Source organism: Fulmarus glacialis, unplaced genomic scaffold, assembly GCF_000690835.1.
Source record: "Fulmarus glacialis isolate BGI_N327 unplaced genomic scaffold, ASM69083v1 scaffold49150, whole genome shotgun sequence".
NCBI classification, from domain to species: Eukaryota; Metazoa; Chordata; class Aves; order Procellariiformes; family Procellariidae; genus Fulmarus; species Fulmarus glacialis.
Genome location: NW_009188119.1, coordinates 31888 through 45153, shown reverse-complemented (window position 1 = coordinate 45153; position 13266 = coordinate 31888). Strand labels below are relative to the sequence as shown.

At 41.4% G+C, this 13266-nt stretch overlaps 1 protein-coding gene across 1 annotated transcript in view; it reads left to right on the top strand.

Moving 5' to 3' along the window:
• MYO5A (myosin VA (heavy chain 12, myoxin)) overlaps nucleotides 1-13266 on the top strand; it is a gene marked incomplete at its 3' end in the record, with an annotated part of 74271 nt that overhangs the window by 30567 nt on the left and 30438 nt on the right. The window contains 8 exon segments of the mRNA XM_009577166.1: nucleotides 777-920; nucleotides 2148-2229; nucleotides 3729-3836; nucleotides 4317-4423; nucleotides 6985-7250; nucleotides 7822-7903; nucleotides 10480-10620; nucleotides 11416-11541. Coding sequence (XP_009575461.1) covers nucleotides 777-920; nucleotides 2148-2229; nucleotides 3729-3836; nucleotides 4317-4423; nucleotides 6985-7250; nucleotides 7822-7903; nucleotides 10480-10620; nucleotides 11416-11541 — 1056 coding nt within the window.

Genomic DNA, 13266 nt, shown 5'->3' with positions numbered 1-13266 from the left:
GCATCCCAAGACGGTGTGGTATAGAGGAAATACATTAAATATTGTTTATTCTATATGAAGCTGTATTGAATTCATCTAAGAAAGTTAGGCAGGTAGGGCAGCATTGAAGACTGTTTCTAAGTCAGTAACCAAGCTGCTGTGGAAGAGATTCAATTTCAGGCAAATGACACGAGTCTGTACATGTTGATTTTTAGATTATATTTAGGCACACAGTAAATATTTTATAATGATATGTTTGCAGAAGTAGTTTGTAAATGTGGTTGATTATGGAGTAGTAATAATAATAAGTTGTTAGCCAGACAGAACATAGGGGCTATTCGCTGGACTATGGGTTTATGATAGGTAGACTTACAGAGGTTGCAAGTACTATACATATATCTCTACACATACATATATAAATATATACAGTGTGAAATAATTGTTATAGTTTTATTAAGTCCTTAGAAGAAATTTGGGTGTATGTGAGCATTCTGTTAGACTCTTTAATTCCTTCTAAAAGACTTCAGAGAGCAATAAAGGATTTTTAGCTGGAAAATTTGATTATGTGGAAGTGAAATCATTGCTAGGAAGATCAGCTCCCGATCTTGAGTTAATGAAATAACCATATTTTGATGTAATTTGTTGACCAGGCGGAGATCATTCTTTACTAAGTTCTTGATTATTTTGAAACCAGGACAAAATTAATGTTGTTAAGTGTTTATGAGCCATGTAGGTGATTAAATAGATTTGATGATTTCTAAAAGCTGTTTAACCTTTACAATATTCCCTTTTTTCAGTCTATTGGAAATGCCAAAACTACGCGGAATGACAACAGCAGTCGCTTTGGGAAATACATTGAAATTGGTTTTGATAAGAGGTATCGAATCATTGGTGCTAACATGAGAACTTACCTCTTGGAAAAATCAAGAGTGGTGTTTCAGGTAATACTGATGCAATCTTATTGTATATTTGTGTGACTATGCTAAAAAAAAAAAAAAAGCTATTGCTTGCTGATACTAGTTCTCTCTCCTAAGAGATGGCCATAATAGTGTATTTGTAATATAGCACACGTGGGGAGAAGAGGAAAACCAAATCAGTCCTTCATTATACAAATTATTTGTAGTTGTAAAATGTCTATTAAAAAGGCTGTGTATTTAAACATGAAATACTTTCAGTGCATGACTAGATACGAGTTTGTCCTTATCATAGTATTACGGAATAGGGCTTCAAAACCTAGCAGAAACCACTCATGCTCAAGAAGTGCTCTCTGTTGTGGTTTGTAAAGCTGCCATCTTAGCTCACTTTCAATCTCTTGTTAAAACCCACTGTTATCGCAATAATTACGAATGAGTCTTAATTGCCGTTATTTAGGCAAATGAGAATATGTAATTTCATCTTTCATGAACTCTCTTCATTTTGGTATTTCATACTTGAACCGATCCACAACCTTTTTGTCTCCCACATTTCCTCTCCATCTTTGCCTACCTTATAGTCTAGAGCTCAGTAAAAATGAGCTTGACTGGCTACCTAAAAGTATAAAACAAATAATTACAGTTTGCATTGTGTAGGGGTGTTAAGTGAAGTACATTGTATATTTTAAGAATAAGAGAGACTCCTTGCACATGGTTTAGCTGGAAGAGAGTATTTTTCTTTTTTTTTTTGTTTTGTTTTGAAGTTATGAAATTTAGAGCACTTAAGTTCAGAATTACGGTGTTGGTCATGAGTCATAACCTTCTGAGCTGTGTTTGTCCTTCATTTTAAAATTCCAGCTTTGCCTTGGCAAGAAAGGTACTCCCTTCACCAGCTTACTATAAATGCTGAGGCGAATGGTATTAGTTATTTTTGGAAAATGAAAAGCTTTTAAGTATGATCATTTCACCCACTCATAGAATCCTGATCTATATTTAATAGTAATCCACAGTTCTGAAAAGTGAAATCATACATTTTTTTTAAATGAAAATGTCTGCATGCTTCTTGCTGTTGAAAATGAGTTAAATTAATCAAAGAGGAAATGCTAGATGCTGATTTATCTTTCCTTTTTTCATGCGGCTTCTATGCTCTTAATGTAATGCTAGAGAAAGCATTAAACAGAGTAATTCTTTTCTACTCATGGATGTTTCTGGCACTTGTAAAGTTGTGAAAAATAATCAATTCCTTTCTTTTTAAAGGCAGAAGAGGAGAGAAATTACCACATCTTTTACCAACTTTGTGCCTCTGCAGCATTACCTGAGTTTAAAACTCTACGATTAGGTATGAAATTCACATTCACTGTGTTGTGCAATTGTAGGTACAAAGCAGCATCTCTGAGCTTTTTGAGCCATAGAACCAAAAGAAGAATTGCTGGCTTTTAAATTCTAAACTTTTAAACCTTCAAAGACTAAAATATATTGAAAATAACTAAAATGGCAGATCTCAGACTTTGTGGTTTTTAGATAAAATGAAAGTAATAGATTTTTTTTTTATTCAGCATGCTCTAATACTTTGCAATACACTAGGACTTACTATGTCCTGGATTCCAGAGTAGCCTTCCAGTGGTGAGGGTGAAATTCTCTTCTCTTGGTCCTTTAAAACCTTTTTTCCATGGCTCCAGCTACTAGAGAATTTTACCATTTCTGGTATAAGCACCTGAAAAGCTTATTTTGCATCTGCATGCTTTCACTTGGACTGTTACCAACAATTACGTTACCATCTCTGCTAACCGGCTGATCACAAAACTGATACGTGAAATTTTTCATTTTTCAAATTAAAATGTTGATAAAGGAAAGGTTTCTCATTTAACAGAAAGTGGTACTTTGTAAAAGAAGGGCATGATGATGACCTTGGGACAAGCAATCACTCATCATTTTTAAAATTCAATATAAATTTCAGTGCTTCTTGTATATTTTTAAAGGTTAGCTTCATAGCGGGAAAACTGCACAGGCTGTGAGTGCTGATTTCTGAAATAACGTTCTGGTTTTAAAGTGTTTCTCTGCTCTTCTGCGCCATCCTGGCACATTTAGGATTCACATCTGCTGACACAGGAAAGAAAGGAACTGGTGTAATTATAACTAAAGAAGCCATTTAGCAGACTCTTCTTTCAGCGTTCTTGAAACCTTAGCAGATCAGAAGAAAAGGAGTCTGTTACTGCAGCTGGAAGCGTGGCCGCTGAAACCATAGGAATTGACACAGTACCCAGGAGAACTATTGCTCTCCCAGTGAAGCCCAGTGCTGTCCCCAGAGTGGTATGAAGCTATCAGTTCTCCAACCACGCCTTCTTAGCCAGAATGGATCACAGATAGTCATAAGACTAAACCAGACCATAAATTAGAAACGAGAAGAAAATGGGCAAAATAGAATTTTTTAAATATCCTGATGCAATAATAGCATAATAATATCTGCCACATAATTCCAAAGTGCTGCTGCTGTCAACTCTGCACCTACCACGTCGGTGGTTGGCTCAGACTTGGACAAAAATTGCTTCCAAAGTGATTATTCCACAGGTGTGGAAGTCTGAACCAAGGTTAGATAGAGAATATGCTTGAGGGCCTATTCTAGGAACCAGGTAGCTTAAGAATACTTATTTGCACTGTTAAATCTTGAAAAAATTCTTCTCCAGAATAAGTGGGTCTTATGAGCCAGAAGGCAAAAATATACTGACATATTTCAAATCATGGATTCTGCCAAGAGCAACTTAATCATTACACAGCTTTACAGATGTGCTGTGAATTTCTGCATCAGTGTGTGTAAAAGATTTGTTTTTTCTCTTACAGGGAATGCAAATTACTTTCATTATACGAAGCAAGGTGGAAGCCCTGTGATTGATGGTGTCGATGATGCTAAGGAAATGGTAAACACCAGGCAGGCCTGCACTTTGCTAGGTAATTTGTAAAACAGAGTCATATCCCAAGTATTCTCTACGTTGTTTGTGTATGTTTTCTTCATACTCTGTTGTGTTTAAAAACTGGAGAGTTTGATAAACTTTGGGAGTGAGATACTTTTATTGCATTAAGAAGGTGTTTAAATTGCAGTGGAATCACATATCTAGTGTAGGAGGAGCACATGTTATATGAACATAAGTGGTGGATTCCCTTGGTGTAGCGTATACAGTGCTGGAGGTCACTGACAAAGCACTTTGAAACAGCAAATTAAATAGTTCATTTTAATGGATTTTTTTTGCATCTGGTTGTAAAATGTTTTTAATAGAAGTGAAGCCAAGCAGTACTGTCAAATGCCAAAGTCTCTGAAAAAAACACACAGCGGTCACCATTTTTCTCTTCTTGATAAATTTTTTCATCAACTGCAGCTCGTGGTTCTTTATTTCTCTCTCCATTCAAAACATTTTATTCATCATTTTTCAGGGATTATTGATTCCTACCAGATGGGAATTTTTCGAATCCTTGCCGGCATCCTTCACTTGGGCAACGTGGAGTTTGCATCTCGGGATTCCGACAGCTGCACTATTCCTGTGAGTAGCAGATGAGCTGAAGGCCATGGTTTCTACTCTGAAAGTTCTGCCTTCTGCTTGTTTGCAGGGACCTCTTCTGAAAAAGAGTAACAATATAAAAATGCAAGCAATGCGTTTATTTCTAATTTGTTAGCATTTTCACAGTTCTTTTTGCAGATGGATTCAACTCTTCTCAGTTTAGAGACTTTAGGCAGTACTCTCTATATTATAACAGTGGCTGCCTTAATTTCGTTTCAAAACTGTAATTGATCTGTCCTAGAAAATTCTACCAGACAGGCTAGCTTTGAAGTCCTGGACAGGTGTCTAGATATTTATATTCCTACATGAATACGTTCCCTGCCCACAGTAAATGCTTTGCCGGATGTTTTTTTTTAATGTTAAATGCCAAAATGGCCTAAATAATTGCAAAGCAAATGCTTCGCAAAGTCCTCTGGGATGCCTAGACATGAGCATAGGATATACAGATATGATTCCTGTGATTCATCTAAGTGTCGCAGTTTTATCAGTCCTTTTTTACCTTTGTGGAGATCAGCAATGAGGACTGCATAGTCTTATCTGAAAAAAACCTCCTCATTCAGTGAGGACCAAGGCTTCTTACTGAAGCCCGTATTCTGGAGATGAGAAACAAAAAAGATCTGGCTTGTCACTCTTCTCTTCCTTGGATTCACAAGTGACCAGTTTCTCCTTTTGCCTTTCCGTGAATGTCTACTGCTGGACTACACAGCCTTCATCTTTCTCTCTCTTCAAATAGCAACAGTTGCAGGGGTTTTTTCTCATTTTACTATCAGTTGCTTTCTCAAGAATCTGCAGGAGCAGTTTCTTGAGCTGAGACAATAGGTCCTTCATCGGGCCACAGATGATCAGTGTGCCTGGTGTGACACCATCTGTTTGTGGGATCTAATGGATAGCTGCTGTGAAACCACAGCAATAGTCTGGCTCTTTGGTGTGTCTTAAAAAGGTTTTCACTACAAAGAAAGCGTCATTTAATGATCACAGGTAGAAAGCTGATGAGCCCCAGGACATGATGAGCTAGCCTGTGTTGTAATGGGTATCTCCAATGCAGGAATCCCACTGAATGAGCTAGTACAAAGCTGCAAGTTCCTGTGCAATCCTATCCTGACGTGGTAAACATCTAGCAGGCGGCAGTGAATGTCTGCTCAATAGCATCCGCTACCTGATCTGTGCTGTTCTCTGACAATAGCCATGTCATTGCAGAGCTCTGTCACCATGCAGACTGGTCTGCCTGGGAAGCGCGGGTGCAGTGATGCAGTGGTGGTGATTCAGGGAGCTGAGCAGAAGGCTTTGCATGGTGCTGTGTGAATGAATCAGTTTGTGTAATGTCAGCTTGAGTAACCCTAATGTGACACTCTTTTGTGCAGTGTTCATTATTATTATTACTTTATTATTGCCTTCTGAGCCAGGTAAAGTGGTAAGGCTAAACTGAAACAAAACATGCTCAGTTAGCTGGATTTTGGAGGTGTAACAGCACTGCCATGAGACCTGTATGCTGTAAGGACTGAAAGAAGCCCAGAGAAGTCAGAGGGACATGGAAATAGAAAGATAAAGCTGATGTACCCTGAAGCTACTGGGCATGTAGTAACAGTCCCCTGTAATCTGTCCTTGTCAAGACGCTGCTTGTCAGCATGTTGTTGAGCCACCGGGTGCAAAGTGAACATGATGAGGAAGTAGTGTTAGGGGAGTTCCTTAGGAGGAAAGACCTGTCTGTCCTCCTTGATTTCTAGCTATCGGTTTGCTTCTTAGTCACAAGATGTAGTATCTTAACTCATTGAGTGTGCAGAAATCTTACATACCCATCTCAGTGTGCAAGCCTTGCTAGTTGACCCTGTTAAACCAAGCTTAATTTTTTCACTTGTACAGTCCAATTTGAGAGTTAGAGAACACCATTTGTGTTCCATGATCATGTTAGTTATCTTTGTCCTCTCTAGAAGTGCCATGATCATGTGCTCCAATCTCTTAATGTTTGTCTCCAGAATTCACTGAGAAAATACTGTGTTAAATACTGAGACCAGAGCACTAAAGCCCTTCCACACTTCTTCCTCTTTGTTCTTGGCTTGGGCTGCAATGCCCTGTTGCCCGTCACTCCCTGCCGTGGATGTATATGAGCAGACGAGAGCACCGCTCAGGAGCTGAAGTCCATTCTGTCCCCAGCACACAGCTGATGTCCTGTCCTCTGCATTTCTCTAGCTTCTTCACTCAAAACTGAGACAGTTAGCTATAAGAATTCAAAATACCAAGTCCATCCCTGTGAAGCTAGGTGATTCATTTTTGTGAAGGTTGCAGGTTCTCTGTGTAGGGTTTTTTGGTGAACACGAGTGTAGTAAAATGCCTTTGGGCAAACTGTGATTCACTAATTTACTTCAGTGATGTGAATGTGATAAGTGGGTAGAGAACTTGTTACGTTTTGAAGGAGGAAGATCTGAGGAAGCTGCTGTTGCTGCTTATTGTTGGATCACTGCAGGCAGGCAGTTATTCTGATTGCACGATTGCATGTGTGCTATTGGTAATACTGTTTCAGGACCTAATGAGATTGTTTTTATTAGCCCAAGCATGAACCCCTCACCATCTTCTGCGACCTCATGGGTGTGGAGTATGAAGAGATGGCCCACTGGCTTTGCCATAGGAAGCTCGCAACTGCCACCGAAACCTACATCAAGCCAATTTCTAAACTTCATGCCATCAATGCCAGAGATGCACTTGCCAAACATATCTATGCTAATCTCTTTAACTGGATTGTAGATCATGTGAACAAAGCCCTTCACGCTACTGTAAAACAGCATTCTTTCATTGGAGTGTTGGACATTTATGGGTGAGTCTTTTTGTCAGAGATACGATATCTCTTACGTAATTATCTTACTGCAAAGCATCTTTGTCTTTATCATGTAGCGCTGCATGGATTACACAAAAAACCCCAAGCCCTTAGCAGCTGCTTATTCCAACTGAAGGAAGTAGGTGTTTAGTTTTGACATGCTGTCTAAGATCTTTGTCTTGACTTTCAGGTTTGACATTTATAGTGGGATTTCAAATTTTTGCTGTTGGTAGTTCCTTTATGTATTGCATCGGGGAAAGTTACAAGGGAATTGTCCTCTCATGGTTCCTCTGCGGTGGCACTTCTAGAGAGGACAAAGATAACTAACATGCTTTCCAGTAACATCAGTCCCTTCCCTGTGTTCCTCATCCCTGCCTAAAGAGGGAGCATCACTGAATTGCCCATGTACTGCAATTTGCCATTTCCCTGTGTGCTTTGTTGCTTGATTGTGGTTGTTTGTGCCTGGAATAATGCAATGAATTTGACTGGAGGGAGGGAATTTAAGATTATGGGGTCATTTAATCTGTTTTTTTTCACTGCACTAGTAATTTTGAGTATCTGCATATTCTAGATTTGAGACATTTGAAATCAACAGCTTTGAACAGTTCTGTATCAACTATGCCAACGAAAAACTGCAGCAGCAGTTCAATATGGTAAGTAGGAAATGACTGGCATTTCCTCTTCCCTTTCCCCTCACCCAGGTCCATTCTGCTAATTGGATCCCCAGTGGTTACGATGAATTCCTTCAGTCTATTAACCAGCTGTCCTGGCCGTGGGCTTTGGGGAATGGGGAAAGATCGACTATCTCCTAGAAATAGATTTTATGACTAACTGCTACTCTGGGACTATTTGAAATTCTGATCACAGTAACAATTATAAGACAGAAGCAGTGTTTGGCAATTAAGACCCTGAGATTGCCTGTCAATGAGAGCACTGTGTGGATGAAGTTGGAGTTAGCTGCGTCTCTGTAACCTCCAACGACAGCCTGTGCACGGGCAGCAGAGAGCAGGGTTTTGCCGCTGGAAATCTGCCAACTGCGCTTCCTCTCCTGGTGTTATTTTTTGAGGGTTTTCAGCCGTATCCTGAAGTTGATGACTGACGTGTGGCAAGAGGCGCCTCTTCCCCCTCCTCCAGAGAGATCACGATTCTCTCTCTCTCCTCAGCCTTAGTGACGTTTGTAATTATATATCTTACCTGCATAATGATGAGGCGAGTTATTTATGCCAAGTCTGTTGCTAGGCTGTGCTGCAGTACAGGAATAGCTTTGAACACTCTTTACGAGCGTACCTCCATGGCAGTGCGTGCTCGCGGGACTGGATCCCCCTGCGCCATTGTTCATCCCAGCGGCAGGGATGCGTGTCGGGGAGTAAGCTGGGCACTGGAGGAGGCTGGGCTTTCCAGCCCCGGCGTGCTCTTTCTGTGCTGGTAGTGCTGTGGCTGGCTTCAGCTCTGTAAGCAGGATGTCATAGCTGCTAAGCACAAGGTATCTCGGAGTTTTCTCAGCTCTACAGCAAAAATCTAGTCACTGTAAGAATTGTAAGGGTTCGCTTCTTTAGTAAAGATCACCGTCCCCGTGTTCCCTTCCCTCTCACGTTGTTGCTGTAAGCAACATTTCGTTTCATGAAGGATGGGGCGACGGGGCTTTTGTGTTGATGCCCCACCAAGCTACCAAACCCAGCACCGGTGGACATGGACCCATTGGGCTGCCATGCAGGTACACGGGGTGGAAGTTGTTTTAAATGTCTGTGGCGGCAGCCAGCAAGCCTTCATCTGCCGCCCGGGGTGGCCCAAGCCTGGCTGAGGGCAGGCCGCTCAAGCACTGCCCGGTCACCACTCGCATCTCCAGAGCTGCTCGGCCTCCCCGGCCACCCTTCCCCTGCCTGGCTACCTGCAGCCCGTAAGGAAAATGAGTGGTCTGAAGACACTTCCTACCATGTAATTGCTAATTCCTTTACAGTGGAGAAATGGTTTTATGTTTTCTTTCAGGACTTGGGTTGGATATGCTACCAATAAAATGCTACCACTGGCTTTCCTGTCAGGAATTAACTCGGCGTGTAACGCAGCCGTGGCGTGTACCCCAGCCGTTAAGCGGCAGGGTGGGAATGGCTCCCACGGGCGCTGTTAACAGCGCTGCTTTGGAAAGAATGGCGTTAAGCTAATGAAATAAAAGGGATAAACCGCTTTGTCAGGGTAGTTTTCTGCTGTCTGGCAGATGCGTGCCGGAGAGCTACGAGGCGTTTGTGGGCTTGTGCACGGAGCTCGGGGGGCAGCTGGGCCGGCCCCACGAATGCAGGTGTTTGTGGCGGCCCCCAAGCCCTGCCCAAGCGCTGCTCTGTGCTCTGTCAGGGTGTGCTCTGAGTTCGGTTCTGCCTGCCAGAGCAGTTAGCGTGCATTAAAATTTAAATGGGAGATAAAACGTCATTTAAAATAACTGGAGTCAGCAGTCTTTTTGTTTTTAAGAAGAGTGCTTGTGCTATTAAGGCCACAGTTTGCCTGTTTAATGTCTTCTTATCTTTTTTTCCTGAAGTTTTAATTCATCTCCTATGCACATTTCATTAAAGCTATGCAGGTTTTTTGTGATAGTATTTTTGAATAAATATACAACTACATTGTTACTGATCTTCGTACCAGATAAATCTTCCACAAAATTTTGCTTAAAGGATTTCTTGTGCTAATACTCCTAGAGTTATTCTTGCAGGTTTTTGCTGAAGAATATATTTTAATGCAATGCGTCATCTTAGAAAAAAATCAGCAGCCATTTAAGGGAAAACGGAGCTCTGTTCTTTTACAAGGAAACACAAAAGTATTTATAGTGAAATTTTACTTGAAATAGAGCAGTATACATAACTCCAAAATCATAAATGCATGGCACATCCCACTTTATAAGTTGCTGTTCCTGCACTTGAGGCTTTTTCTGGGTTTTGTGGTGGTTTTTTATGAGAGGAAAGGGCTCATAATAGTTGTGGGACAATATAGTAAAAAGATAGGGAAAAAATAGACTTTATTTGCAGAGAATGTGGATGACCACTTTAGTTTAGTCTGTTGTTTATAGTCCAGGAAAAAAGGTTGATTTATTTTTCATACACTTCCTTGTTAAAGGGTTTATTCAGTTGAACTAGTGTGTCACTTGACAGCCTGGATTAATGTGCCAAGATGAATTCAAGTGAGAGTTCAATGTGTTTATTCTGCATTATATTTCACAGAAAATTGTTTTCTTTTTGCCCTGTAGCATGTCTTTAAGCTGGAACAAGAAGAATATATGAAGGAACAAATACCATGGACCTTGATTGATTTCTACGACAATCAGCCTTGCATCAACCTCATAGAGGCCAAAATGGGAATTCTGGATCTGTTGGATGAGGAGTGCAAGGTGTGTGTTCAAGGGCTTTCATAGAGAAAGGGGTCATCAGCCGTCCTGCTTCTGGGGCCTCACAGGGAAAAGTCATCTGCGTGGAGCCATCATTTTGACACTCTGCTGCTGAAAGGATTTGAAGAACGTACAAACAGAATTGGCAATTACAGGAGGAGAAAAAATGGTTTTAGTCGTGCTTTTTTTTCCCTGCTCTCCATCATGTGTCTGTATCTGTTTCTGGGTCTCTGATCAAACTTTGTATTGACTCCGGCACCTTTCTCTTTCCTGAGTGTAGCAAGTGCAGTCTTTGGTCCTGTCAGATTTTTCCAAATTGCCTCTGGCTTAGTGTCTCACCTTTTGTCTTTTATCTTAGTTTAATTTATGCCAAGCCATGTACAGGGGGTGGCGTGTGGTGTCAACTTCCATGGAAACCCAGCTTGGGGTTCTTGTGTATCGCAAAGCATCACAAGCAATGTTTTATGGTGGTGGATGAGTTCTGACCCGCTGAGATGCTGCTCAGTCAGATAACTCACCTCTTGGATCCCCGCCTTCAGGTGTGTGACACTGGAAGCGTTATTAGCATCGTATGTGTCACACAGCAGCTACACCTGCTGCTGGGCTGCACCCAGTCCAGAGTATTAGAAAGGCAAGTGCATAGCTGGTTACCAGCTTCCTTGCTTGTGGCAGTGCTGGAAATCCAAGGAGTTGGAGTTTGAAAGCAAACCACAAAGTGTTGTCCCCTGTCGTCTTAGTTTCTTTTGTTACTGAAAAGTTTTCAAGACATTTTAAACAGCTGTGTGTTCTCTTCCGTAGATGCCAAAAGGCTCAGATGACACTTGGGCCCAAAAACTATATAATACTCATTTGAATAAATGTGCCCTCTTTGAAAAACCACGCTTGTCAAATAAGGCTTTTATCATCAAGCACTTTGCTGACAAGGTAAGGACTTTTCCTCTGGTACCTCCTTCCATGGCTGGTGTTGCTGAGCGTGTGAGCGGAAGGGGATCCTGGGTGGGTGGCTGTTGCAGGCAGCGACTGGGCAGCAGCATCCCTGGCTCTACCCGGCCTCTTGCAAAACTGTGTGCCTGCCTGTGCACCTGAACAGGAGAAGAAGGTTGACCTGGCAGCTGAGCAGAGCCAGGAACACAAACAAGAGCTCCTGACTCCTGTCACATGCTGTAACCACTAACCATCCTTTTTCAAAACATGCCAGCTTAGTGTATTTGCAATTCACAGCATAACTGTATCAATTCCAGTTACGCTGTAGAAATACATAAAATAGAAAATCATATATCTCACTGTAGTTTTAGCTAAAGAGCAACAACAAAACGATGTTGGTTTTGCTGCCATCTTAATGAGCAAACAGGAAGGAGGCTAATGCACCCTTCTTATCGCTGGAGCCAGTCTGCACTGCTCCCACCCCCGCCTCTGCTAGGCAGCGAACAGCTATTTCTAGGAAGCTGGATGAGGGGTACCTCGGTGGAGTGCACACGTTGTTCAGCTCCCACAGTGCATCATCAAACTGAGCAACTCCTCAGGTTAAAATAAAATAAAAAATTTTAAAAACCTGGTAAGATAATTGTCCTGTTAAACAAAGAAGCTGCCTCAGAATATTGTCAGCTTTGTCGAAAAAAGGTTGGAGAAGCTCTGGGATTCTTATCAGTGGGTCTATATGTGCTGACAGGGGGGTTGGAGGCCTTTATTTGCCTCCACTTGATTTCTCCCAGGTTCTTGAATTTATGCGTAGAAAAGGGGTTCTGTTCTTGTTGTGTCTAGTATTACCTTAATGAAAGCAGCAAGAACATCTCTGTAACTGTTTAAATTCATGAGTTCTGTTTTATTTGGTGGATGAGAGAACAAGAAGGATTTATTTAATATTTCATGTACTGTTCATTAGGCTAAACTTTGCTATTTGAAAACAAGGCTTTCCTATGCCTAGAGCAGTGAGGGCCAAGGAAGGCTAAAAGTAGCTCCAAGCAGGTATTGGCAAAGCTCTAAACTCTGATGCGCTGTCTGTGCTAAGCATTTTACACTTTCCTGTGTGCTTAGGTGAATGCGTACAGACATCATGAAGGAAAAAGTAAGGCTATAGCTGGCAGGTTAGTAACCTTTGTGCCTTGATGTTGTCTTCTCTGGGAGAAGGCAGAGATTCTGCTGCCCTCTCCTGGCATTGTCTCCGGCAGTAAGAACATTAATGGTACCTGAGGTAATGTTCAGAGTGGGCTTTCAGCTGAGGAGAGACCTTGGGGAGATCCTCTGCCACCTTCCCCCGCAGGAATTTTTTGAAATGTTTTGCAGCTCGGGGTATAGTGTCATTGTGTGAGCACCATTAAATGGCTGTACTGAAAGAGGGGCTGCTGATGGCTATCAGACTGTATGCTCTGAAAGAATAAAATTGCTGTAAGGGTCTGCTTTTGTATTTTATAGTCTGCACTTCTGCTGATACAAGATTGAAGAGTTAGTGTGAGACGTTTCATGAGAGTTAGCATACTTACATTAATTAATATTGAATTCTAAGGTATAGACTTTTGACAGTAGTTTTTGGGTTTTGTTCAGCCTTGAATTAGGATAGTGAAATAAATACTAGTCCAGGAGACTCCGTGGCCCTGTGATAGAGGATTCTTATGTATTGTCACATTCAGACTTTTTATTGCTTCTGGTAAA